General features: G+C 44.6%; 3 protein-coding genes across 5 annotated transcripts; 2 read left to right on the top strand and 1 right to left on the bottom strand.

Annotated features, from left to right (window-relative positions):
• Positions 1 to 897: 897 nt before the first annotated feature.
• Positions 898 to 3557, bottom strand: mzt2b (mitotic spindle organizing protein 2B). Of its 3 annotated transcripts, XM_058061930.1 has the most exons (5): positions 3456 to 3557; positions 2926 to 3097; positions 2702 to 2862; positions 2208 to 2342; positions 898 to 1282 (listed from the first exon to the last, which is right to left on the bottom strand). In XM_058061930.1, exons 2-5 carry the CDS (start codon positions 3090 to 3092, stop codon positions 1119 to 1121), a joined length of 627 nt encoding a protein of 208 aa, XP_057917913.1. In that variant the 5' UTR covers positions 3093 to 3097; positions 3456 to 3557; the 3' UTR covers positions 898 to 1118. The 3 variants fall into 3 exon arrangements, with proteins under 3 accessions (XP_057917913.1, XP_057917897.1, XP_057917905.1); XM_058061914.1 differs by lacking the exon at positions 2208 to 2342 and having other exon boundaries at positions 898 to 1285; XM_058061922.1 differs by lacking the exon at positions 2208 to 2342.
• Positions 3558 to 4761: 1204 nt separating this feature from the next.
• LOC131104449 (KN motif and ankyrin repeat domain-containing protein 1-like) lies at positions 4762 to 13898 on the top strand. The gene is made up of 12 exons (XM_058051636.1): positions 4762 to 4796; positions 4846 to 4853; positions 4962 to 7151; positions 7445 to 7597; positions 9815 to 9917; positions 9994 to 10137; positions 10212 to 10299; positions 10420 to 10639; positions 10721 to 10863; positions 11863 to 12063; positions 12167 to 12265; positions 12342 to 13898. The coding sequence occupies exons 1-12, from the start codon at positions 4762 to 4764 to the stop codon at positions 12363 to 12365; spliced, it is 3408 nt and encodes a 1135-aa protein (XP_057907619.1). The 3' UTR covers positions 12366 to 13898.
• A 1297-nt stretch (positions 13899 to 15195) lies between these two features.
• LOC131119854 (probable global transcription activator SNF2L2) lies at positions 15196 to 24987 on the top strand. The gene is made up of 6 exons (XM_058064775.1): positions 15196 to 15685; positions 17925 to 18142; positions 18206 to 18311; positions 19718 to 19819; positions 20902 to 21031; positions 21108 to 24987. Exons 1-6 carry the CDS (start codon positions 15584 to 15586, stop codon positions 21230 to 21232), a joined length of 783 nt encoding a protein of 260 aa, XP_057920758.1. The 5' UTR covers positions 15196 to 15583; the 3' UTR covers positions 21233 to 24987.
• Positions 24988 to 27959: the final 2972 nt, after the last annotated feature.

Below are 27959 nucleotides of genomic sequence, written 5' to 3'. Positions count from 1 at the left end.
ATTTCTTTTAAAGGCAAAAAAAAAATTGCGCCTTGCTCAAGGTTCTTGTCAGCTGTTCAAACAGACAAAAGCGTTGCGCTCGCATTGACAAGTGGAAACTGAACCATGCTGAAGGTGAAACACTGAAATAAATCCCTTGCTGTCTTGTCTCTACGGATGACTGTGCTTGCTAATGATTTTTTCCAAACAATTACGTCAGGTACAGTTGTCCGTTGCTAAATCATGGTTTAAATGTTGTTCCCTCGCTATATGAGGGTTTTTCTCCTTCATTCCGTGCGGAAGTGGTTTTGGCTGTGGTTTCTTTGTCTCTGTTTGAAACACTGCGTTTATAATAAATAAATTGGAGAGGCTAACTAGTTAGCTTGCCATCTTAGCGTCAGTCGTTATGTCCCTGGATTGATCCCGTAACCTGTACAATGTGACGTAAACAAAGAATAATGGCGTGTAAAAGTGACTATTGGGGTGTTATTTCATGCCTACGGGGCTCTGACAATGTTGCAACCCGTATTCACAGTCATGCAGATGTTTTGTATTCTCAAACTACATAAATATTGATTATTTATTAAGATTGAATCCTAACTTTGTGCTGGGATAGGCTCCAGCATACCCCTGCAACACTAGTGAGAACAGACAGCAGAGAAAATGATTGAATAAAGTGAATTAATTTCCTCAGCCAATCAGAAACATTTTAAGTACAGTGTTAACATACAAGTGTAAAAAGAAGTCAGTGTAAGAAACAACTGAAATAAAGACAAATGACTTTGACCTTGAAGACGCCTGTCTGGACGCGTAATGGTGAGGGATCCGGGAATATTGGGTACATTACAGAACTGGGTTTATTTCCATCTATTTCTGCCAATTTGATCAGTTGGCACAGAAAAAAACCTAGCACAAATATAGAGAAAATGTGTATTTATTGTATTAAGAAGGTTGTACAATGTACACAGAGGAATTTACTTCTATTTACAAAAAAAACAAACTAAATAATTTAAGGGCACATTAGCTTAAAGTAACAGCTGCCAAAGTGGGAAGTTCTTTTTCCAGTCCACACAGGTGGTAGAGCTTTAATTAGCCTAGCTGAGTCATAGTTGGGGAGTTTGCAAACAAATGTTGTGGTCTTACGTTGAGTTCATCTGCGAGGAGGAGCTACTGCTGCCGGAGCTTTTGGTCTTCTGCCCTCTACTGGCGCTGGGCTGGCGCTGCACTCGTTGGCCGGAGGCCTCGCGGCTCTTCTCGCTGTGGCTGGTTGACGACGAGGATGCTGCAGATGCTTTGCTTCGCACTGCTGACAGCACGCAAGGAAAATAGGCCGAGTTACAAGGAAGAGACGGACGCCGGGAGACAAGCAAAGTTGCCGACGGGATGGGACGAGGCGGGGGCGGGAAATGGTCTGATGGTCAAAGTGCTTTCCCACACTTGATTCAATGCGTATGAAGCATGTCGGGGGGTCATAAAATATTGTTTTGTTGCATTTTCAACCTATAGCCACCTTAGTACTGATTTATTTTGGTTTTGATATCATCCCATTTCTAGTGAAGTACACATGCAGTATCATCACAACAAAGTATCGTAAAAACATGACAGTGGAGTAGTACATGCGGATATGTAAACATCGACATGCACTATACACACACACAATCAATTCATGCAAATCTCCATACAAAAGTAATGAATTAAGACCATGTCCACATGAAATTTTAAATCCCATATTTTTCTTGTGCTCTCTTTTGTCCTTAAAAAAGTTAAGAACGCAGATTTTCATAATCTTGGGCTTAAGCGCGTGTGGGGACGGGTAAAACTGAGCTTTTTGTTGCGTGGCAAAAGAAATGTGTGACGTTTTTACGCCTTATTTTACAACAGAACATGAAGTTGTCGACATGCGGCTGTTGATTTCATTGCGTTTCATTTCAATATGTGGATGGATGATTGAAATATTAAAAAGTCTTCATGGTTCCTGGGCTTCGTGTAAGTGCGTGCAGCCTAAAATATCCCTATAATAAAGAACAGAGGCGTTATAATAGAAAACTAAGTGAGCTGTGGTTGATTTTTCAGGCTTCTGATTGGTCACAATGTGTTTTTATGTGGATAGATTTTTTTTTTTAACTCCACTCGTGTGAAAAAATATCCATGCTCATGTGGACATAGCCTCAAAGTAGACAAAAGCGAGTTTGTAAGGCGGCGTGCACGTTCTGGAAAAGAGGGGGGACCTTGAGAGTGAGGAGCGTTAACGTCTTGGGGGCCATAGACCACAATCTTAGTGCTGACCCTGGCGGCCCTGGGGCCAGACGCCGAGGCGGGAGCTGCAGGAAGTTTAGCGCTCTTCCCAGACACGGAACACTCGTCTTGAGGAGGGAAAATTTCAGCAGGGAGGTTGATTCCAGAAGGAGAAAGATTAGTAAGCGTCGACCCATGCTGGGTACCTCAGTCTTTTTTTTAAAGTGAGTGGGCGGCGTGAAGAAGGAATTTGTGAGAGCGGGACACAATCGTACGAGTAAAGTGGGAGATTAGAAGGAAATGGCTCGAGTCAAACTTCTAATCAATTGAAAACGAAGACAGGATGTGAGCTAATAGTCACCCACTCAATATTCCCACAACGGAGGTTGAAGCGGCAGTACACTATTTGTCGTTTTGACTGGATGTGTTCATGTTCTGACTTGATTCCATACATTTTGCTGTGTGTATTAAGTGTTGGGACACAAACCTCTGGCCTCTGTGGTGGCAGACGGGATCCCGGTGCCGTGGGGGACTGTTGCAGAGTCTCCGCTGCTGCTCTCGGGGACCCTCTGGCCTGCTGACATCGCCTTCAAAGTCTCAAAGACGGCTTGAGGGGCCACGTTCATCTTCAGCAAGTCCACTATGATCCTATGAGACGGACAATTTAAGTGTCAATGTGTGTTAACGAAGTTATATTCTCATCACACTCACTTGAACACCTCCTGGTCGACGCTGATTCCTGCAGCCTGAGTCAGCTCAAACAGCTCACTATCCTCTGCGTTTAACACTTTCTTTTTCTTCATGGAGTACTGGTGCACATTGCTGGTCACCACCAGTGTGGGATTGTCCGATGCGGAGGAGCCAGGTGGCTGGGACATTGTTGCTGCGAGAAAATAAGGACAAGTCGATAAGCTAGCTAGCTAGTTAGTTAGTTCTCCCCTTTATAGCTAGGTAGCGCTCCACTGCTAGCTAGCTAGTTAGTTAGTTAGTTCTTCCCTCTATAGCTAGGTAGCTCTCCACTGCTAGCTGGCTAGCTAGTTCTCCCCTCTATAGCTAGGTAGCGCTCCACTGCTAGCTAGCTAGCTAGTTGGGTCTCCCCTCTATAGCTAGGTAGCGCTCCACTGCTAACTAGCAAATTAACAGTTAGTCGTCCAGCTCAAAAATATACCACTTCAATCATATAGATTACCATTGTTAGTAATACATAACCAGTGGTGTATGTGGAGGGGTAAAATACACACCTTTAAAGTGCTTGCCAGTCTCGGTTGGAAGATTGTTTTCCACCACTGGAACCGCATGAGGCGCGCAGCTGTTACGTCATCATAAAGAGACTGATATTTGCATTGTGGGATACGCTATTCGTGTATTTTGCTTAAGGTTTATACATTTACATTAATGACTTTAATTAAATGGTTAGCAGCCCCTCTAATGCTCGATCTATCTATGTATGTGAACACATTCTTCTTCTACTTTGAATGTAACATCCTCCACGATCATCGTAATATTGTCTTTTTTCCAATATCTTCATGTTTTGTCTCTCTTTACTATAGTTACTACAATACAGTCTTTATAGTTGCTGTTTTATTGCAATAGTCACACAAACCTGTACTATGTTTTAAGTGCAATCCCGCCATTGGCCAGCAGGGAGCAAGTGAGCTCTCCATGGGAAGCATTGCTCTGATTTTCATGAGACGAAAAGCAAAAACAACAATGAGAGCTTGCAAAAGTTATTCATGTGAATTCTATTTTTTCCCTTTAAAAACGATAAACCTGCCCTCCACCTGATTAGTTAAAATGTATTCAGGACTGTTAAATATCAAGTAAATACATGTGGATATGTGCATAATACTTGGGGAAAAAAAATCTCCTCTACAGTACTGTGGGATGCTCGCATTGCTGTCTTTTCGAGCTGATAGTGCTTTTCTGAAGAGCGTATAGATCAGGGACAGCATTGCATTTCCTTTATGTAAGCATTCCACTGCAGAATGTGGAATGTGTGTGAGACAGAGGTTGAAAGGGGGATGCACTTATACCCTGCATTGGCGATCAATCAAGATGAGAACACAGATACATTACATTTTTTACTCTTTGTGGATATAAGAGGAGTCACCAGTGGGCTTTTGAAGCATCTTTGTGTTGTTCCAGGTAACATCTCTGTGCAACAAATCATGCACGGCATGCATTTGTGCAATGAGTGTGTTCAATGCCTCTTGTTTTGTATTTGATTATATCTTTTAAACATTGGCTGAATATCTGCAAATTTTCTTATAGTTATATTTATTGGTTGAAAAGTGCCTGGATGGCGAGGAAGCGCGGCCAAGTCTAGGACCTGCCATTTAAAGGGAAAGTTGAGGTGTAATTATAGAGTAGTGAGTCCAGAGCAGGCAGAGAGACATGACATTTTGAGAATAGTTATATTGCTGAAAACAGTTTCTGCAAGGTTTTGGGTGAACCCTCCTCTGTCCCTCCTCTTTGTGTGTGGGACAGCCTCAGAGAAATGACTGTCAAAATCATTACGATACAAGACAAGAACGTCTCAGAAGTCGGATGAGAGGGGGACTCAACAGCGAAGCGGTACTGAGGTGAGGAAGAAAAAGATTTGGCCTTTTCTTAGCACTGAAACTTCTGCAGTAATGAAGGTCACATTTTGGAGTTACTGTAGTTTTTTGTGGCTTCTACTGTAGGTCCAACAGGAACCACTGAGAACTGAAGTACCTGGTGAACAGGTCCAGGATTTGGAGTATAAGGTGATTTCCAAAACAGCATCAACATTAAGCGGCTAAGCCTTAAGAGGAGACCCAGAGCGGTCATCTGCGATGCGGAAAAAGCACAAAGTGGCATTTCACCCAGCCAGTGGCCTTCTGCAGAGTCCCTGTCATCGTCATCGAGCAGTGATGACACAAGGCTGCTGGGAATGTCTTCTGTACCCAAAGGACGACCTCCTCTTCCTCCACCTCACGGGTCCACCACAGATAAAAACCAGCCCAGGAATGATGGAGGTCCGACTGCCAGAGTTCCTTCGTTGCAAAAACAGAACCCCGTGCTGGAGCAACAACACCTCAGCCTGGAGCAGGAGATAGCAAGCCATCTTCAGCCTGGTTCCCGTCGCCGACTGGCCAGCTTCGGAGGCGTTAGCTCCCCTGGCTCTGTTTCTCGCTTCACCGGTCTGGGTGCTTATAATGACACCAACATTGATAGCAAAGCTTCCAACGCAGGCAGTGATATCTATGGACACCTTGGCTCCTCCCTGGGCAGCAGAGGCAGCACGGGATGCCTCCAGCTGAGCCCGCAGAGCTCTGGAAGAAGTACCCCGGTGACAAGCCCCTTGCAGCTGCAGAATGTCCGGGATCAGATGGTGGTGGCTCTGCAGAAGCTGAGAGAACTTGAGGAACAGGTGAAGATCATCCCTTTCCTCAAGGTGAAGATCTCAGTCCTTCAGGAGGAGAAGAAGCATCTGGCTTCTCAACTCAAGAACCAGAATAAGGACACAGAGACGAGTACCGACGAAGGTTTTTTCACCAAAGAGAAGCGAGACTGCTATGACTTTGGTGACCAGGAAGATGAAATGCTGGCACTCGAAAGAGCCATCAAAAGCAGACATTTCCCAGCATGGCAAGAAAAAATCCATGTGAATGATGATGGTGATACTGCTAAAGAAGCCACCAAGGACAACAAATATAAATCCATTGCAGCACGTAACATGGAACTGGAAGCAGAAGTTGAATCTCAACATCAGACAATTGGCATCTTAAAGGAGAAGATTTGTCACTTGGAGGCCGAGTTGAAAGAATCTACTCTCCAAGCAGAGATGAGTCGTCTGAAACTGGAGCTCCAAGCTGCAGAAGCCAGAAACCGAGCTGACAAAGCCTCCTCTGCCCACCCTTCGACCACTAGCAGCAGCACACAAGCCGGGCCCAGTACCATCAGCCAGGGCGTGGGCAACCACACCGAGCTAAGAGATGCCAGCACAGGAGATGTGATCCAGGTGAAGAACGTTGCTGTGTCGTGTTGTGGACCTGACTTGAAGAACGTCTGCGCTGGACCCGATCTACCAATGAGCCACTGGGAGGTCAGAGAGCGAGTGGAAACCAAGGAGAAGGGTTCAGGAGTTCACATTCTGACAATCTCTCAAGGAGTCGGCGTGGAGGTGAAGGTTTGTGATGTGGGAAGCAACACAGAAGCTCCATGTGAGAATTCACAGTCTAAGAATCTCAAATCGGTCGCATGTGGAGAGTGTTCTGTGAACGTGGTCGTCCGTGAAGCAAAGATCATGGTCTCTAAAGGTGTGACCACAGATCCAGTCAAAGGGGTCACTCTTGGACTCACGGCGTCACCGCAGACAACGTCTCAGCGTAGCAGCACCTCACTCAGCTCTGTGTCTCGCTTCACTAACACGAGGCATGCCTTCAACGTGGACTCCAGCACCAACACTGTCCTCAAAAGCCAGCACAAGCACACCAACACCTCCAAGGCCCCCACCACGAGAACAGTGTCGGTTGGAAGCAGGCTCAAAGACACCAAGGGCATCCCAAAGACCCGCACGGTTGGAGTGGGGACCAGTCCCCTGGAAGAACATACCCAGAAATACAATACTCGGGACATCGGTGTTGGGTTTGCTAGCATTCACGAAAACTTTCTGGTTGGACTTAAAACCCAAAACATGGCCTCTGGACCGTCCCATCTGCCTGACCCAGTCAAGACGAGAAGTATTGGTGTAGGGGAGGGGAGGATACGTGATCTGTCAGGTCCAAACAGTCCACAGGTTGCATCTTCCCAGAGTAATTCAGACCTGGAAGGCGCCATAGAAAAGACACAGAGAGTGGTCAACCAGTGTGGAGATCCTCTGTTGGTTCACCTGAGCAACAACCAGAGTCTCACAAGCTCCACATTCTCATGCAGTAACAAAGGAGGTGAAGAAGTCCATCCATTTGACTCAGGTAAGCCACTCATTACACCCCTTGGTGTAACTCTTAAAGCATCTTTGCGCTGCGCTGCGCTGCGCTGCGCTGCGCTGCGCTGCGCTGCGCTGCACTGCGCTGCACTCACAAAAATTGCAAAGTACGCTGTCTGCACTCCGTTGGTGCGGCGCCTGGTCTACGAAATTAGAGCCCATGATGTTAAAATCTTTTAGCATATCTGTGTTACATGCATGCTAGCTTTGTCCCGATGAACAACAACCCATGTCATTTACGGTCATGTGAAATTGATCCGTCCTCTGTCTTTTCTGCAGCTAACACAGAAAGTCAACTCCCGCCTAAGCTGCCGGCCGACTCCTGTAATTCCAACAAACCCAATCCGGGAATCTGTCCACAGGGCGGTTACGACTCGGAGGTGAAAAGAATGATACAGATGTTAGAGCAACAGACATCGTCAGCTATGAGAGGTAAACATTCATGTTTATGTTATTAGACATGAAACTATTAGCTCAGTGTATTTTATAGCTTCACATCGACGGCCTTCCTGAAGTACACACTCACATAGCAGAACTTAAGTTGCACAACACTCACTGATAACCCATGGAAACATACAATACTATATAATCTTATTACACTTTTAAATCCAGTCTCCTTTTCAGTCTATTTTCAGTCTAATAGATTCTTAAACTCACACTTACATAGCACAATCAGAGTTGAGCAACACTTACACATGACTAATGGAAAAATACTGACACACAATACATGTAATGTTCTCACTCCCAAACTTAACTCTCTCTTCTACACAAACTTAAGTTTCACTTAATAGAGGGACACGTCAACTACTATGTAGAGTCTGTGTACTTTCATTCTGGATTCTTGCTCGATCTTCCTCACTGAGACTAGAAATTAGGGCTGTCTTCGACAGAGGATTTTCATATTTGAATCTGATTGGTTAAATTTTGTCCATGTTCAACCAAGAACATGATATGCATGCTCAGCAGCAGCCATGGGCACCCCCGTGTTGTCAGAATAGTACAGTCTTATGACACATGACATTTTTATAGTTGAATCAGACTCCTCCGAATCTAATGGTTGAGTAGCCGACTATTCTTAGACACCCCGAGTAGAAATAGTAGCTGTAGTGGAAATAGTGAGTAGAGTGGTGGTAAGCCAAGTAGTTACCATTTAGTGGGTAGGGGATTTTGTTGTTTAAATGCACAAAAAAGGCGATGAAAAGAACCACTTCCTGTTTTCTGTCTTGGAAATGCCACGCTATGATTTATTACAGTTTCACATGACTTGTCCTCTTGGATATTTGGGAAGCTTGAGGTCCAGTATGTACATCCATACTGTCTGACCACATAAACATGAAATTGCATTGTGTGCAGCAGGGTGTGTCTATTTTTAAAAATGGTTAAATCCATTTACTGTAGTTGAAGGCTTGCAATATTTCCAGCTTACTTCAGGTTCATCTTTAAAAAAAAAGAGAGAGAGAAACACAATAAGCTTGGAGTGGTCTTGCTGAAAGAGCATCTTGCTCATTCTCAGGCCTGAGCTAAAATTGCATTTCAGTTTTGGAGGAAGTGGCTACTCCGAAGACACTGGCCACGTTTGGAATGTTATCTGGGTTTGGAAGTCGGCTTCGCCACGTAGTAATTTGCGGTCCGGGGTTTAAAATTGAACGCCTTCGTCAGGAGAGGAGGAAGCGCTCTCTTTTCTTTTCACAATGCATGCCTCTATTTGGAGGAAGAAGACAAAAACATCAAGTCCTTGCACAAGTTGAAAGGTCTCGTTTTCCATGCCAGTGCTGAGAGTTACCAAGTGTTAACACAGGGGTGTCCACACGCGAAGCCCACACACACACAAACACAGAAATGGTGTCGGCAAAAGTAGGCAGGTGCATAAATTAGGGCAGAAAAATGATGGGATTCTCCTAAAAGTACATTAGAATACATTTTTTTTTCGCTTAATATTTTGACTTTATACTCATAAACTTACAGCTGTTTTTTTTATTTCTGATGATTTTTTAAGTTTATTCCCATATTTTGTTTCCGCAACCATCCATCCAAAATTCCAACATTGTTTGATGTTTCTCATCATATCATGACGTTGATGTTTAGTCTTTAATGTCAGCTCTATGCAGTTAAAATTATGATTAAAATTTTTGTCCTCATAATATTATGAGATTATTCTCATGAAATTGTGGCTTTTTTTCTCGTTAAGACTACAATGTTTTTCTCTTAATATTTTGACTTTATCCTAATGAAATTCCAGCTGTTTTTTTTTATTATTTCAACTATTCCGACTTTCTTATGGTAATGATGACCGTATCCCCAAATTTTGACTTTATTCTCATAGCATAACTAAAAACCAAATTCTCCAGAAATTACAAATTTATTTGTTGTTAGTTTTTCATATGACAACTTTTTTTTTTAGATTTATGCTACTAAAATTACATTATTTTCATAACATTGCAATTTTTTCTCTTAATATTTTGACTTTTGATTTTTGCATCTTTATTGTTACTGGAGCTTTTTTGTTTTTCTTGCTCCATTTTATTTTTAGAATGTGCCACGGGACCCAAAGTATCCATAATGGGTGAAATTGGTGTCTTGTAACTGGAAATAACACAAGAAAGTGTTTTCTTTCTGTATGACCTGCACTAAATCACCTATCGTTCCTAGATGGATCTAATATGGGTGTTCTACGCAAGGGAGTGAAGAAAGACGGTGACCAAAGCTGTAGCAATACCAGAAAAAACATGAGGTTTATGAAGGTGACCAGCGGGTACGTCATCACCTTATACCTTCGGATGTCTTTCAAGCCTTTTATTACATAAAACTCTTCTCTTTTACCCAAAAAGGTTGAACCCTGTGTCACCTGACAAGGAGGAGGCGGAGCGAGCGCCAATCAGGAAGTCTTCTCAGGACATAGCACCAGCCAGACGGCTGAAAAGCGTCCCCAGCAAGGCAACCAAAGGGTCTACAAAATCACAAATCACCAAGAGGTGAAAAATTGGTGGCTTTAGTGTCGCTCATCTCACGTGTCGACTCACCTGTTTCACATCTTTAAACCGCACAGGTGCAAGTTCACTGAGAAGATGCTGTCGGCTTGCCAGGCCCTGAAGATGCACCTAAATGAGGGCAAACGTTTACCCGGCAGGGAACTGGTAAGCCTATGGTCTCAATATGTGCGCCGATGGGACGGTAATATTTATAATAATCAGCATTTAGAAACACATACCAGGAAGTGTCCGTTCCACTGAGGGCCGTATTGTCTTCCTCCTCAGCGTGACTGCCTGCAGACGGTCCAGCAGGAATGGTTCTCCGTGTCCAGCCCCAAGTCGGCCTCCGCCGAATCCGTGGAAGACTACTTGTCCGGTTTCCGAGTCATTTCACCCTCGCTGCTGCGACACGTGGCCAACATGGCCGACGGCAACGGAAACACCGCTCTGCACTACAGCGTGTCGCACTCTAACTTCAGCGTGGTGCAGAAGTTACTCGATGCCGGTACGGTCTTGCACTTTGGTTTCATTTTGCATGTGCTCATGACAGGATGGTTGTCGTGAGAATCTTGCTGATTTTTTGCAGACGTGTGTGATGTCAACAAGCAAAACAAAGCGGGCTACACTCCCATCATGCTCGCCGCACTTGCCGCCGTGGACAAAGCAGAGGACATGAGCGTGGTGGGGCGGCTCTTCGACAGAGGAGATGTCAACGCCAAAGCTAGCCAGGTGAGACGCACCCCCCCACCCTGACACATTGTTGATGGATCCTCTCGTCTCGTCTGTCAGCACAGCAAAAACAACCTTCTTAATACTCATTTCTTTTAACAAGACCACTAATTTAATTTCATGTATTTTATTTGGCTAGACTACAAATGTAAATACATTTAATTGGTTATTATTATTTCATCATTATTGTTGATATTTTCTGCACGGCGGTCTAGTGGTTAGCACGCAGACCTCACAGCTAGGAGACCAGGGTTCAATTCCACCCTCGGCCATCTCTGTGTGGAGTTTGCATGTTCTCCCCGTGCATGCGTGGGTTTTCTCCCACATTCCAAAAACATGCTAGGTTAACTGGCCACTCCAAATTGTCCATAGGTATGAATGTGAGTGTGAATGGTTGTTTGTCTATATGTGCCCTGTGATTGGCTGGCCACCAGTCCAGGGTGTACCCCGCCTCTCACCCGAAGACAACTGGGATAGGCTCCAGCACTCCCGCGACCCTCGTGAGGAAAAAGCGGTAGAAAATGAATGAATGAATGAATGAATGAATGTTGATATTTTCTGCACGGTGGTCGAGTGGTTAGCACGCAGACCTCACAGCTAGGAGACCAAGGTTCAATTCCACCCTCGGCCATCTCTGTGTGGAGTTTACATGTTCTCCCCGTGCATGCGTGGGTTTTTTCCGGGTACTCCGGTTTCCTCCCACATTCCAAAAACATGCTAGGTTAATTGGCCACTCCAAATTGTCCTTAGGTATGGATGTGAGTGTGAATGGTTGTTTGTCTATATGTGCCCTGTGATTGGCTGGCCACCAGTCCAGGGTGTACCCCGCCTCTCACCCGAAGACAACTGGGATAGGCTCCAGCACCCTCGCGACCCTCGTGAGGAAAAGCGGTAGAAAATGAATAAATGAATGAATGAATGTTGATATTTTCTATACGTAGTCCGTTATGTATTGGATGAAATGTTGAGGATGTCCTGATGTGAAATTGTGCCGCCCAGGCTGGTCAGACAGCTCTGATGTTAGCGGTGAGCCACGGCCGGGTGGACATGGTGCGTGCGCTCCTGGCCCGCGGGGCGGAGGTCAACCTCCAGGACGACGAGGGCTCCACGGCGCTGATGTGTGCAAGCGAGCACGGCCACGCCGGCATGGTGAAGCTGCTGCTTGAGCAGCCGGACTGTGACGCCATGTTGAAGGACAGCGTGAGTGATGATGTTGACGCCGGATCCAACATATTCAGGGGTGGTTGTGTAAAATATCCATTGACGCATTGAACGTGCTTGTGTGTCTTTTGTGTGAGGCCAGGATGACAGCACGGCCTTGTCCATCGCTTTGGAGACGGGACATCACGACATCGCCGTTCTTCTCTACGCGCATACCAACTTCTCCAAAGGACACGGCGAGGTATGCGGCGGCAGATCTTCTTTCAAGAACATCTCCACGATATGTGCCGTCTCACTCTCTCTCTTTGTGTTGACAGGCTCATCAGGGTGGCAGGTCGTGAACCGTCTCTGCTCAACGCTAGACGAATGCCACATTCCCATGCTTTAAAAATAACTTAAAAAATCTTTCTAAATCTATGAGTCCATTTCAAGAGAGCTAAATGCAGCGTTTCAGTCAGTTGGAGAGATGCTGTTGTTATTTATTGGACATAACAAGTTGACTTTTCAACTTGAATCACAATTTGGAGAAGCTCATTGGTGAACATTTATATAGCACAACAACACAAGGGTACGACACGTGTAACACGCTTTCATACCACTTTTAAAGCACATGCAGAGTTAGATAAAGCTGCCTGGAATAGTTGCAAGGAGGTCTGACTACTCAGCCAGCTCCATTTCCTTTATGTTTAGTACCTTGTGTAAAGCAGGTACTTTGCACAACACAGCAGCAGCAGAACCAATGTTGTAATAGCAATAAGGTGCCAAATGCTCAGTCAGCATAAATAGCTGCAATGACTTGATTTTTTAACAGTGCGGCAAGTGTAACACGCAAGGTAGCCGTCCCAATATTTTTAAAGCTCACGCCGAGGTAGACAAAGCTGCATGTAGCGATGTTGTAATAGCGCTAAGGAGGATTGACTGCTCAGCCAGCATGAATACCGCTCAAATTCTTCCATTTGTATTCCTTACTGAAGCAGATGCAGCATATTGCGCAACAGAACCAATGTTGTAATAGTGGTAAGGACCAAATGCTGAGTCAGCAGTAATAGGAAGTAGCAAGTAATAGTTAATTGTAGTGCAGTAAGAGTAACACGCATGGGTTTCACACCAGCAGCCAACCCAACATTTTTTAAAGCGCATACAGATGTAGATAAAGCGGCCTGGGGTTTGACTGCTCAGCCAGCATTAATATGGCTAATTTCTACTATCCTTTACTTCCTTAATAAAACAGGTATATATCACAACATAGCAGCAACAGAACCAATGTTGTAATCGTGGTGAGGGGCAAAACGCTCAGTCAGCACGAATAGCTCGGGGGAGTTGACTGTAAAAAACAGAACAGCAATTGTAACATGAATGACTAGCAATATTTGACATCGCATGCAGAGGTAGATAAAGCCGCTAGAGGCCGGCCACTCACAATACTTCAAATGCAGATAATGCCATCTTCATTGTCACCAATAGTACAGCAAGTCTAAGACACGTGACTTTCACACCAACATTTTTGAAGCGTGCGCAGAGGTAGATGAAGCTGCTTGTAATAATGCTAAGGAGCTTTGACTGCTCAGCCGCCATTAACAGTGTCCTTCCAGTGGGTGGCGCCCTGGAACGCCTCCATTACTGAGTGCCCGTGCATGTCAAATGCCTCTGAGTCATTTCCCCGGCAAGTGCAATCAAATAAAACGATACACAAGAGCCACTGCCGCCGTCAATTTCCTGTTGCCACGGCAACAGGCGGCAGCTTTAAGCGCTCCTTGGGAACACATTGCTCGGATGACGTTGTTATTACAGCGGCGCTGGCTAATCCGATCCGGCACACCGCATTCCAACTTAATTAGAAGTTGTCTTCCAAACATCTGTCTTGTTTACTTCCAATAAACATCATGATCCTACATCTGTCTGTCTACTGTCCGACTGCAGATGGCTGTTTAGGTGTGCTTTTAGCAGGTTTTGTGTGTGTGTAGCTTTAATGCTAATGAGCTGTGTTAGTCCACAAGCTACTGTTAGCGTTACTATCCACCTTTGACATATATGCTGTAACTCTGCACTTGTCCAACCTAAGGGATGCCACACATCACATCAACACAAACCTTACAACACGAGCTAATCTCTGACGTCTGTAGCATTTTAAGACTGCAGTGAAGCCTGATTTTCTGTTATTTTTTACAAAGTGAGGTAGTAGTCTAGCTAGCATCTACAGGCGGCACCGGTGTCATGTCCAAGAGGGAGGAGGTTCTTTCCATGAGAAAAAATAACTTCCTCTTCAGCTGCATGGCGACCGAGTGGTTAGCGAACAGGCCTCACAGCTAGGAGATCCGAGTTTAATTCCACCCTCGGCCATGTCTGTGTGGAGTTTGCATGGTCCCCCTCGTGCATGCATGGGTTTTCTCCGGGTACTCCGGTTTCCTCCCACATTCCAAAAACATGCTAGGTTAATTGGCCACTCCAAATTGTCCATAGGTATGAATGTGAGTGTGAATGGTTGTTTGTCTATATGTGCCCTGTGATTGGCTGGCCACCAGTCCAGGGTGTACCCCGCCTCTTGCCCGAAGACAGCTGGGATAGGCTCCAGCACCCCCACGACCCTCGTGAGGATAAGCACTACAAAATGAATGAATGAATGAACTTCCTTTTAGCAGAGTTGAAATATTCAAGAAAAAATAGTCGCACGGTGTACAAGTGGTTAGCATGTAGGCAGGTCAGGAGATGGGGAAGACTTGGGTTGGAATCTGTGCTTGAGCATGTCTGTGTGGAGTTTGCGAGCCTTTTGAGGATAAGCAGCATATAAGATGGATGGAAAAATATATAATATTTGCTAAAAGTTACAAACAATTATGAGAAACTAAAAAGATTATGGGGAAGCATGGCGGACGAGTGGTTAGTGCGCAGACCTCACAGCTAGGAGACCAGGGTTCCTTGGCTATAAGCTTGGCTGGATGCTAATTTTAGCTGCTACACGGTTTCCTGTTCAACACGTGTGCAATGGGATTTCTTTCCCCATCCCACGACATTCCAAACACCGGCCAGCCAGCTCGGACTGTACTGTCGACATCTCCTACGCTTGTCTTCCCTTCTGAGGTTTCAACACGCTTTTGGTTTCCCCTCAGCGTTGTACACAGGATGGAAAAAAATCCATGTAATTGACTAACAGAAAGCAGATGTGCCTATGCCTCCATTGTTACCACTCTGGGATGTTTCCATGCCGTGTTGGCTCCAAGGCCGGTCCGTATTTACGCGCTTTAGGATTCTGTCGACTGGCGTAATCGTCGAGTTGCACCATTACTCAGCTGAGCTCAAATAAAAAATGGACCTTTAGCGGGAGGGTAGGAAGGGTGCAAAAAAAAAAAAAGAAAAAAAAGAAAAAGTCTGGCACCAGTGGATGTTAAAAGCATGCAGAGGCAGACAAGCTCCGGGCCTTCCGCAGTCGGGAAAGAGACGGACAAGAGACGGCGTCTGGCTGTGTCCCCCCCCAATGATTTGTATATGAAAACATAGCGCTTTTTTTTTTTTTTTTTTAATTCTCCCCCCTTCTGGGCTCCGCTTGTTGAGCGATCAGCTGATGAAGAGACTAGCAGCTCGCCGCTATGCTGGCTTGCTAATTCTTTCCCCCACCGCTGCTGCCGTCGATCCTGCTAGCCCGCCGCCTGCAGATTGCGCTCAGGTAAACAATCCTGCTGCATGTCTCACATTCCGGATTCCACATGGCATGGGGATGGATGGAAGCTTATGTGTGTGTGTGTGTGTGTGTGTGTGTAAGAGAGAGAGAGCGGGAGAGAGAGAGAGAGAGAGAGAGAGTGGGAGTGTAGGTGTGTGTTGATGAGCGGGAATCTTGCTCAGATTAGTCTCCCGTCGCATGGCATGCACACGCCGGCATCTTGGAGGATTACACCTCCGTCTCTCCGGGGTGATGCTGCAAAACCCCCCAAACCCCCCCCACCCCCCCTACACAGCCTCAGCAGCGGGGCTTTCAAAGCACACACGTCTGCTTTTCCGCGCCATGAGTCTCCCAGCGTCTCAGCATCCCGTCATCCCTGCCCTTGACAAGCTAGCATGGAACAACGGCGTGCACGATGCTGTTGATTGATGCATCAGTATTCTGTTTGGATTGCCGCGCACGCCCTTTTCCATTTCCTCCCCAGGCTCTCCAAGGCTTGCTGCTTTTGCTGCGAGTGAATTCCTCCTGCAGTCTTGCAAATTCCCAGCCTTCTCTAATTGCCGACGGCTGCAGCGTCCAGCCATGGCGGGGTTAAAAAGTAATTAGGATGCAGAAAGGCGAGCGGCATGCTTTTGTGCAAAAAATGGCGGCAAATGAGAGGAAAGGTGGAGTGCTGTATTTTTTTGTTTTGTTTTGAATGCGACCAAACAAGCCACACGATGCCAAAAACAAACAAGGAAATAATAATATGTCAAAGTGTTCAACACAGGAAGTGGCTCTGCTTCTTCCTACTCCTTTTCGGACGTGTTGTAAACATGTGATGTACTTCCATGGCACATCACGGAGTGGAGCTATGTATACAAAAACGGTAGGGATGTCTTATATCAGCATAAAAATATCATATTGGTCGACATCGGTATCAGTTTTTTTCCATTCATTCATTCATTCATTCATTTTCTACCGCTTTTTCCTCACGAGGGTCGCGGGGGTGCTGGAGCCTATCCCAGCTGTCTTGGGGCGAGAGGCGGGGTACACCCTGGACTGGTGGCCAGCCAATCCCAGGGCACATATAGACAAACAACCATTCACACTCACATTCATACCTATGGACAATTTGGAGTGACTAATTAAACCAGCATGTTTTTGGAATGTGGGAGGAAACCGGAGTACCCAGAGAAAACCCACGCAAACTCCACACAGAGATGGCCCAGGGTGGGATTGAACCCTGGTCTCCTAGCTGTGAGACCTGCGTGTTAACCACTTGACCACCGTGCAGCCCCAGATCATGAAAAGCGATATTTAAAAAATTCTGTATACAACACGCATGTGTTCATTCCACCACAGGAGATATGTCATCTTACACATATCTGTATCGGTATCGGTATCGCTATAGGTATCGGTATCGGTATCAGCTGACCAACATGCCACTACCTGACATTTTTCAGCACATAATGTAAAATCCAATCTACGGCATTCAGAAGATGCACTCAAAGACGGTATGAATGATACGCAGTAGTCTACTCTGATCACTAGGTGTCAGTAATGAGCTCACAACCACTACAATAATTCATTCATTCATTCATTCATTTTCTGCCGCTTTTCCTCACGAGGGTCGCGGGGGTGCTGGAGCCTATCCCAGCTGTCTTCAGGCGAGAGGCGGGGTACACCCTGGACTGGTGGCCAGCCAATCACAGGGCACATACAGACAAACAACCATTCACACTCACATTCATACCTATGGACAATTTGGAGTGGCCAATTAACCTAGCATGTTTTTGGAATGTGGGAGGAAACCGGAGTACCCGGAGAAAACCCACGCATGCACGGGGAGAACATGCAAACTCCACACAGAGATGGCCGAGGGTGGAATTGAACCCTGGTCTCCTAGCTGTGAGGTCTGCGCGCTAACCACTCGACCGCCGTGCCGCCCCTCTACAATAATTCCCAATGAAAATGTTATGTGTTATGTTCTGCTGTTGCAGACTCAACTATGATGTTTTGCACATATGCCCCCTAGAGGTTGTGAGCAGCATAGGTGTAACCTCAGAGCAACGTGATTGGATGCTTCGCCCGTGCATTGAAACGGCATTGCATCCTTTGATTGATTTGGAATCTGCTGAGTGATTAAGCCGCCATTAACCGGCATAACAACGAGGCCGAGAATAATAGAGATGCAAATGAGTTTCCACAAAACGACCTCGTTACCTCCTGGGGTTGCTCGTTAGATTGTTTGGTCTCGCCGCAGCCTCAAGCGGGAGGGAAGGAGGAGATGGAGGAGGACGGCGCTCAGAAGAAGCGAAAAGGCGAACACGGAGACAAGGAGGTCCAGACGGTGCCGGAAACCGGAGAGAAGGTCAAGAGGAAACGAGGGCGGCCGCCCGCCGAAAAGCTGCCACCGAATCCGCCCGAGCTCACCCGGCAACTGAGCACCCTGGTGGACATGGTGGTCAACTACAAGGACGGGTAAGGACACGGTCACTTACCTTGATGGTAGCCGTAGCTTCTGAGCGTGTTTTGTTTTTGCAGCGTGGGTCGACAGATCAGTAAAGGCTTTGTCCAGCTTCCCTCCAGGAAGGAGGCGCCGGAGTACTACGAGCTGATCCGGAAGCCTGTGGACTTCAGAAGGATCAGGGTAAGTGGATTCAGACCCAGATAACACAGAGTTTGCACAACTTTGACATTGACTGCATATTCAACAATCACGCTAACTGCTGCCATATTTACGTTACTGTTTAGCTTCTTGCCTGATTGCTAATTTTGTGTTGCTAGCCAAAACTGAATCTGTATCCAGCTTCATAGATACCATATATCACATACAAAAATGTAACATGAAGGAGTGGGACAGGAGGACAGAAGTGTTAGCAATGCTAGCATAGCTAACATACTAACACCACGCTATCCTAGCTTATTAAGAAAAAACATAATGATCACAATTTCTGCTCCCACATCTGTAGTTTTTTTTTTAAAGCAAGTCTCAAACCCCCAGCCCTCTGCCTTACAAGGCAGCAGCTGTACCATTACACCACCAGGGACTGACAGGTGAGCTGTCCAATGGATAGCGGGGCTCTACGCACACCGCAGGTTTTGCTTAGAAATAGTGGGTAGAGCCCCGGGAGGGTTTTTTTTAAGGTGTGTAGCGAAGCCTGCCTGAAACGCTCCACTTCAAAAGCAAGCATTTCAGCGCAAAGTGAAGGAGTAATAATAGATCTCACATTGGTGCTCATAAACAGACTCATACTTCTATTAGGACATCATTAAAAGGTCACTAGGCGGCACGGCGGTCAAGTGGTTAGCACGCAGCTCACAGCTAGGAGACCAGGGTTCAATTCCACCCTCGGAATTGAACACACACAAACTCCACATCTCTGTGTGGAGTTTGCATGTTCTCCCCGTGCATGCGTGGGTTTTCTCCGGGTACTCCGGTTTCCTCCCACATTCCAAAAACATGCTAGGTTAATTGGCCACTCCAAATTGTCCATAGGTATGAATGTGAGTGTGAATGGTTGTTTGTCTATATGTGCCCTGTGATTGGTTGGCCACCAGTCCAGGGTGTACCCCGTCTTTCGCCTGAAGACAGCTGGGATAGGCTCCAACAACCAGTTTTTGCACATGATTAGGATTGTGTCGAATTTTTTTTTCAAAAATTTTCCCCCAGTTTTTGCGCAATATTCAACATTATTGTAATCATAGGGGCTATCACCCTGGGCTTTGATACAAGCCAGGGTGGGCGTGGCTTTGGGGTGTCTCCGGTTTCCTCCCACATTCCAAAAACATGCTAGGTTAATTGGCCACTCCAAATTGTCCATAGGTATGAATGTGAGTGTGAATGGTTGTTTGTCTATATGTGCCTTGTGATTGGCTGGCCACCAGTCCAGGGTGTACCCCGCCTCTCGCCTGAAGACAGCTGGGATAGGCTCCAGCACCCCCTGCAACCCTTATGAGGAAAAAGCGGTAGAAAATGAATGAATGAATCAATAAAAGGTCACTTTTGCATAGTCGGACAGATTTCAGGTAAAAGGTGTTGCATCTTCCTTGCAGGAACGTGTACGCAATCACAAGTACAGAAGCGTCGGGGACCTGGAGAAGGATATTTTCCTGCTGTGTCACAACGCTCAGACCTACAACCTGGAAGGATCTCAGGTAAAGCGTTAAAGATTCCCACTTTTTTATCGTGTTAGAAATAGAAAGGAGAGGAAATATAGCCTGTTGCTAATGTGTCCATAAAAGTCCATAAAAAGATCTTCCTAAGATCCGCCCTAAGATCCAACAGTGCAAAACATACGTTCTTGCCATGTGTCAACTGGGCGTCAAAGCTCGATCAGGAGTGTATTCCTGTTAGAACAGGGGTCTCAAACACGCGACCCGCGGGCCAAAAGTGGCCCACAGGACACTAGTTTGAGGCCCCCACCTTGATATGAAAGTTTAATGTTAGTGCGGCCCGCGCAAGTTTGATATGGATGCTGTATGGTATCATGTACCCAGAAAAAAATATTACGTTTGATTAATGTTCATGTTAAAGGTTAAATAACTGTTAATAGTTATCCTCTCTATCCGTGTGGAAGTGGTACGTTTTTGGCTATTCAAGTTTAAAGGAAATAACTTGAAGGCTACCGTTTAGGTCGCTAGCTCTCTAGTTTGCGAGTTAGCATGTGTCTCAAGACCCTGCAGTTGCGCAATATGTTGTAAATAAAAAGATTATAAATGTGACTATAGTCGTGTTTTGTCATGTCTACAGGGCTCTAATGCTTTGCTAATTTTAATCTGAAAAAAATAATTTGTCTACCCACCAACTATATGTGGTTTCTTAAGTTTTTATTATTTGCCGTTTTATTGTTATTATTATATTAATTTATTAATTACTGATTGATTGATTTTCTTTATTCTTGATTTGTTTATTTATTTTTCATCTTATTTTGTGTAGAAAAATAAAAAGTAAGATATTTGAGAACAGTGGAATGTTTTATCAGAGCTTTTCTTGTAGAAAATCGAAACCAAAGCAAAGTTTATTAATTTTTCTGTTTTTAATAAATGCTTTTTTTTTTTTTGGAAAACCTGATGCGGCCCAGTCTCACCCAGACCCGAGCTCCAGTGGCCCCAAGTAAATTGAGTTTGAGACCCCTGGGTCTCATGACTGGAAGGTCCCATTTCCTTCATAGGGGACCTTGAAGGGTCTAAATAGGGCCTCACATCCGTACCCTAAATGAAGACTCTTTCCCTGGCAGATCTACGAGGACTCCATCGTCATCAAGTCTGTTTTTGAGAGCGCCAGGCTGCGAATCGTCACCGACGAGGAGCCCAAACAAACGGTGGCGGTGAGCGGAAGTGAAGGCCGCCAAGGTGTGACGCCAGCAGGTAAAGTGGACCGCTGAAAGATGAGCATGCCAACTATCGACAGAAAACCCTTGTCAGCTTTTTATCTCTCCGTAAGCGCTCCAAGCCGCCTCGCTCGTCAAGGCGGATAACGAGGAGAGGAGTCGCAATCTCACGGCCAAGAGGCTGCCGCTGTACCCGGACCAGGGTGCGGAGGAAAACACCTCCAAGGACGAAGGGTGAACTCCTATTTTGTAGACATCTTCTGTTCTCTTGTCAACATTCTTGTTTCCTTTGAAGGACGTGTTTGGAATGACTCATCGGCTCTAATAAGTCACGTGGCTGTGCTTTCAGATGCTGTATTTGTTGTCGACCGGTTATCTGACTCTTTCTTTCATTTCTCCCTCAGTAAAATACTTTTTAACCATTCCATTTCTATCTAAGGCCTTCATACTCCCAAGTCTCCCAAGCATGTTTCACTATGGGGACAAAAGTATTGAGACACTTGCCAAATGCTTGGCTGGGAAGACCTTTCTGTGGGATTTATGTTCATATTTGTGTTTTGTGTGTGACGGTGAGGTTCATGGCTGGTGAGGCACTGACACATTTGGAATTTTTTTGTTTTTATAAATTCTCAACAAAAAGTAGTGACATCTATTCCAACTACTCCACTTGGAAGACTTTTTAGTTATTTCAATGGAAATTTGTGTATACGTGTTACATCATAGCAGTGTTGTGCGGTGAGGTTCATGGCTGGTGAGGCACTGACTCCTTTGGATTTGTTGTTTTTTTTTAATCAATTCTGGCCAAAAGGTATTGACATCCATTCTGACTACTTGACTGGGAAGACTTTTGAGTGGTTTCTGTGGGTATTTGTTTACATTCGGTGAGGTTCATGGCTGTTGAGGCACTGACTCCTTTGGATTTGTTGTTTTTTAATCAATTCTGGACAAAAAGTATTGACATCCATTCCAGCTACTTGCCTGGGAAGACATTTGAATGGTTTCTCTGGGAATTTGTTTGCATGCGTTAAGGTTCATGGCTGGTGAGGCACTGACTCATTGATTGACTGACTGACTCATCATGACGAGTTTTTGTTTTTTCATAAATTCTGGACAAAAAGTAGTGACATCCATTCCAACTTCTTGACTGGGAAGACTTTTGAGTGGTTTCTGTGGGTATCCGTTTACATGCGGTGAGGTTCATGGCTGGTGAGGCACTGACTCCTTTGGATTTGTTGTTTTTTTTTATAAATTCTTGACAAAAAGTCTTGACATCCATTCCAACTACTTGACTGGGAAGACTTTTGAGTGGTTTCTGTGGGGATTTGTTTACATGCAGTGAGGTTCATGGCTGGTGAGGTACTGACTCCTTTGGATTTGTTGTTTTTTTTTATAAATTCTGGCCAAAAAGTATTGACATTCATTCCAGCTACTTGCCTGGGAAGACGTTTGAGTGGTTTCTCTAGGAATTTGTTTGCATGCGTTGAGGTTCATGGTTGGTGAGGCACTGACACATTTGCATTTTTTTTGTTTTTATAAATTCTGAACAAAAAGTAGTGACATCTATTCCAACTACTCCACTGGGAAGACTTTTGAGTTATTTCAATGGAAATTTGTGTATACGTGTGACATCATAGCAGTGTTGTGCGTTGAGGTTCATGGCTGGTGAGGCACTGGCTCCTTTGGATTTGTTGTTTTTTTTAATGAATTCTGGCCAAAAAGTATTGACATCCATTCCAACTACTTGACTGGGAACACTTTTGAGTGGTTTCTTTGGGTATTTGTTTACATGCGGTGAGGTTCATGGCTGGTGAGGTACTGACTCCTTTGGATTTGTTGTTTTTTTTTTATAAATTCTGGCCAAAAAGTATTGACATCCATTCCAGCTACTTGCCTGGGAAGACGTTTGAGTAGTTTCTCTAGGAATTTGTTTGCATGCGTTGAGGTTCATGGCTGGTGAGGTAGTGACTACTTTGGAGTTTTTGATTTTTCACGAGTTCTGGACAAAAAGTAGTGACATCCATTCTAACTATCCGACTGGGAGGACTTTTGAGTGGTTTCTGTGGGGATTTGTGTGCATGCTTTGAAGTTCATGGCTGGTGAGGTACTGACTACTTTGGAGTTTTTCATTTGTTATGAGTTCTGGACAAAAAGTAGTGATATCCATTCCATCTACTTGCCTGGGAAGACGTTTAAGTGGTTTCTGTGGGAATTTGTGTGCATGCGTTGAGGTTCATGGCTGGTGAGGTACTGACTACTTTGGAGTTTTTTTTTATTTTTCATGACTTCTGGACAAAAAGTATCGACATCCATTCCAACTACTCAACTGGGAAGACTTTCGGCTGATTTCTGTTGGAAATTTGAGTACGACTGTGACTGTGAGGTTCATGGCCGATGAGGCACTTCCTTTTGGGGGTTTATTTTGTACAACTTTCAATTCTTGTGCTTGAATCAATGTTCATATTAGGAGGATACTTCACCAGGAAAGGTTCTGTTACTTTGTTCTCCTCATTTTCTTAGTTTTCAAAGTCTCCCAGTAGAAAGACAGCAGTGACAAGCACCTGCCAGCTAATGTTTGCCTTCTTCATGGTGAACCACAGTACTGTGCTCCTCACCGTATGACATTTCTCTGTATTTTATTGTCTGCTTAGCATGAATAATGATGTCACACTTACCTTAAAGACATTCCACCGGCGCTCGGAAGGCATTCAATGCTTCAGACGGTCGGTCATCTGAGGTTTCTACCCTGTATTTGACCAGGAAATGTGGAAATTCAGTGATTTTTACTTTAGAATGTTAAAATAAAATCATCCAGAAAATACATGTATAACACAGCTCCATGGACAATATGAATATTGCTTAAATTTGCTGCACATTCGAACTATTTCTTTTCCGAAATGGAATGAAAGTGATTCATTCTGCTTAAAATATGACAATATGCTTTTAAAAACAGCATTATACAATTTATTTACATGTGGAAAGTAAAACAAATCATTTTAACTGTGTAAATATGTGTTTGTATGTCATTTAACATGTCTGAAAAATATTGCATGACACATGATGAGGTGTGTCTCAATACTTTTGTCCATACAGCACATAACCGTGGAGCATCCATGTGTGACTGCAAGCACCCCAGGAAGTTGTTTTTGTTGTTTTTAAAGGAGAAAGAAAATAAATCAGTGCTTTTTTTAGGACTTTGAATGTGAATTTGTAGCAGATCCACCTTTGATTAAGTCATGTGAATAAAAGCCACCAGAACTGCTATGATGGTCCAGCACATGAAGTGTGTGTTGCTGGTGGAGAGAACCAAAGGTGTGCAAGTGTTTCCAAATACATTTTGTCAAAACACAGATTCTATCTGCACATCATGGCCTCACAGCACCAAAGAGAATCAGACATGGTGCATATTACCGCTCAATACAAGTCAACTAACATCTATGTCTGGAAAACCTCCTCCTGAATGTGTGCTAGTCACGGGGGACACGTGATGTTGTTGATTGTTGGCTATTGATCGTTCATCAAACGTCACGGGCCGTCTCTGCCCACACGCATCTGTCATCCGTGATGTCGGTCGGGGGAATGGCGGATGAAAATATGACATATGAGGACATATGAGAAGCCAAGTCGCGTGATGGAGGTGGAATATTTTCCACGCCATCCTGCGGGGGGTGTCCAAACTTTTTCACTGAGAACAATCCACTGGGAATTCACATGAGGCAAGGGCCACTTTGAGCTTTTGTACATATGCTTATTAATGGGCTAGAAATGCTAACATTTTTGGGTGTCTGGAACTGATTCATTGAATTTAAATTATTTTCGCTTTGGTTAAAGTCTGCTTTGGTTTGAGTTGGACCTTCTGGAACGGATTAATGACGTTAACCAAGGCACCATTGTATATAAAGAGTATACACGTATATGCAAAAACTAAATCAAATAATTCATTCATTTTCTACCGCTTGTCCTCACAAGGGGTTGCTGGAGCCTATCCCAGCTGTCTTCGGGGGAGAGGCGGGGTACACCCTGGACTGGTTGCAAGCCAATCACAGGGCACATATAGACAAACAACCATTCACACTCACATTCATACCTATGGACAATTTGGAGTCGCCAATTAACCTAGCATGTTTTTGGAATGTGGGAGGAAACCGGAGACACCCCAAAGCCACGCCCACCCTGGCTTGTATCAAAGCCCAGGGTGATAGTCCCTATGATTACAATAATGTTGAATATTGTGCAAAAACCGGGGGGAAATTTTTGAAAAAAAAATTCAACACAATCCTAATCATGTGCAAAAACTGGTTGCTGGAGCCTATCCCAGCTGTCTTCGGGGGGAGGCGGGGTACACCCTGGACTGGTGGCCAGCCAATCACAGGGCACATATAGACAAACAACCATTCACACTCACATTCATACCTATGGACAATTTGGAGTGGCCTATTAACCTAGCATGTTTTTGGAATGTGGGAGGAAACCGGAGTACCCAGAGAAAACCCACGCATGCACGGGAAGAACATGCAAACTCCACACAGAGATGGCCGAGGGTGGACTTGAACTTGGGTCTCCTAGCTGTGAGGCCTGTGTGCTAACTCCTCACCGCCGTGCAGCCTGGAACAGATTAATTGGATTTAAATTATTTTCTTTGGAAAATTAGTTTTGGTTAAAGTCCGCTTTGTTTTGAGTTGGACCTTCTGGAATGAATTAATGACGTTAACCAAGGCACCATTGTATAGTATACAGTACCCACCTATATGCAAAAACTAAATCAAATCATGTTCTATGAAATAGCTATAAAACAATATTTGTAATCATATTCATTGGGTATCAAGGAGAGCTTTTCCCTATTTAGTGATGCACCCTGGAGGCCACGGCATCTGCCCGTCTTGCCTTATGGGCCAGCCAGCTCTGTGTCCGCAAAATAAAATTGGCTAGCAGAGAGCTGCAACATGGTAATGGTTTAATTCCATTTGAACATGCATCAGATTACAATTGAATGCATCCCATAATCAGTTCCCAGTTCCACATGTCCAAAAGGAGTAGGAAGAAGCATTCATTCATTCATTCATTCATTCATTTTCTACCGCTTTTTCCTCACAAGGGTTGCGGGGGTGCTGGAGCCTATCCCAGCTGTCTTCGGGCGAGGCGGGGTACACCCTGGACTGGTCGCCAGCCAATCACAGGGCTAGGAAGAAGCAAAGCTTATTAAATCCTACCCCTCCATCTGGTACTTTTACAATCAGTAACATTTGTTCACTTCCTGCTTTCCATAATACAGTTTAAGGTTTTGTTTTTTGTTTTTTTTTTAATAATGCACCTCGTACATGGAATGGAAAAGCTATTTTTTTATTAGAATTAAAAAAGTGAGTGTAAGTATGACATTATGACCTTTCATCAACAATCAGTAGCATGTCCACAAGCTTGGTTTAGGAGCAAAGGATTATTATTATTATTATTTTTATTATTATTGACATATGCTTCCTCAAGCCTCTCTCACACACCATGAGTGTGTTGCTGTTGTCTTCTATTAAACAGCTGGGCTGTGAATTAAAGCTAATGGCAGCGCGCTGGAGGTGAACAAAGCTCTAATGGCTTTTGGCAGATTAGCGTCTCCTTTAATCTGCGGGGGAAGACAATCCTCGGCGCCGTCCCCTGAAGGACTGAGCTATTTAATGGATAATCAGGTGTGTTGTGGTGCCCGCCTGTAATTGCTCTTCACGTTTGAGAATTGAAAAAGACAGGTTCCATGTCCGGGCACTTCCCTCCCCATCCCCCGAGGAACCTTGTCGTATAGTGGACTTAGCGCTCAGCGTATTATTATTATTATAAGACCTTGTGTCACAGTGACTGTAAAAGACAATATTTCAATGATATTCTTTGCTGTTTCTTTTTTTTAAACACGCTAAAAACTATCCAGTGTAGGTTATTTATAACAGGATATGAAGGCCACATTGAAAAAAAACAGAGATTTTGTGAATAAAGTCTGAAATTTACGGGAATAAAGTCATAAATTTAAGAGAATAAGGTCGTACATTTCTAAAGTCTTAAATTCAGGAGAATAAAGTCATGAATTTAGGAGAATAAAGTCATCAATTTAACAGATTAGCATGGCTACATGTCTGCCTTCCTGACCCCAGCCCCTCCACATCCCCAAGGCCAATGGTCACATAAGTACTCCCTTTTCATAGCTGCCTCAGGCAATGCCTGTAAGAGTTTTTTTCTCATTAATTTACAACTTTATTCTCATAAATTTATGACTTTTGTTCTCCTAAATGTACAACTTTTATTCACGTAAATTTATGACTCTGTTGTCATAATATTCAGATTTATTCTAAAATATACAACAGTTCCCCCAAGCCTGACGCTAAGGTTTTTTTTGGGTTGTGTTGTCTATATGGTGGTGGGGCCCCAGGGGTTGGTGGGATCTGCCTGGACTTCCTTGGGGCCCTGGATACTGTGGGGGGTGTCTTGGTTGGCACAATTAGTGGACCAGGGTTGTGGTGGTCCCCCACTTGAAGAAGAGGGATCGGAGGGTGTGTTCCAACTATTGTTGGATCCCGCTCCTCAGCTTTCCTGGTGAGATTTATTCAGCGGTTCTGGATAGTTGACTCTGGGATTTAAGAGGAACGGTGTGGTTTTCATCCTGGTTGTGGAACTGTGGACCAACCTTACACATGGGAGTTTGTTAATCCAGTCCATATGTGCTTTGTGAACTTGGAGGTGTTCCTCAGGGAACCCTGTGGGGAGTATTTCGGAACACCTAATTCAGGTGGTAAATTAAAAAAAACATGGACGGGGGTCAAGGAAACAAGAGTGACCAGGATTGTGGACTCTCTCTTGGAATTGTTGCTCAGTTCCTCCAAGTTGTGAGGGTTCCTTGCTGACTAAGGAAGTTCCATGAAGGTCTATTGTTTTTGGAACATATAGAGGAAGTGGTCTGAGGGTTTTGAAAAACGTTTGACAAATGTGCAGTA

The sequence above is a fragment of the Doryrhamphus excisus genome, chromosome 2 (genome assembly GCF_030265055.1).
Source record: "Doryrhamphus excisus isolate RoL2022-K1 chromosome 2, RoL_Dexc_1.0, whole genome shotgun sequence".
Classification (NCBI taxonomy): domain Eukaryota; kingdom Metazoa; phylum Chordata; class Actinopteri; order Syngnathiformes; family Syngnathidae; genus Doryrhamphus; species Doryrhamphus excisus.
This window is presented reverse-complemented; position numbering and strand designations above follow the sequence as displayed.

Bases quoted from the DNA above. Each gene is read 5' to 3' on its own strand.
- mzt2b (XM_058061930.1), bottom strand. From the start codon at position 3,092: ATGTCCCAGCCACCTGGCTCCTCCGCATCGGACAATCCCACACTGGTG. The intron at 2,863-2,925 runs GTGAGTGTGATG...TCCGTCTCATAG, and splicing joins GTCGACCAGGAGGTGTTCAA to GATCATAGTGGACTTGCTGA. The intron at 1,283-2,207 runs GTCCCCCCTCTT...TGCTGTCAGCAG, and splicing joins TAACGCTCCTCACTCTCAAG to TGCGAAGCAAAGCATCTGCA.
- LOC131104449 (XM_058051636.1), top strand. From the start codon at position 4,762: ATGAGAGGGGGACTCAACAGCGAAGCGGTACTGAG. The intron at 7,152-7,444 runs GTAAGCCACTCA...TCTTTTCTGCAG, and splicing joins AGTCCATCCATTTGACTCAG to CTAACACAGAAAGTCAACTC. The intron at 10,640-10,720 runs GTACGGTCTTGC...GATTTTTTGCAG, and splicing joins GCAGAAGTTACTCGATGCCG to ACGTGTGTGATGTCAACAAG.
- LOC131119854 (XM_058064775.1), top strand. From the start codon at position 15,584: ATGAAGAGACTAGCAGCTCGCCGCTATGCTGGCTTGCTAATTCTTTCC. The intron at 18,143-18,205 runs GTAAGGACACGG...TTGTTTTTGCAG, and splicing joins GTGGTCAACTACAAGGACGG to CGTGGGTCGACAGATCAGTA. The intron at 21,032-21,107 runs GTAAAGTGGACC...TCTCTCCGTAAG, and splicing joins CCAAGGTGTGACGCCAGCAG to CGCTCCAAGCCGCCTCGCTC.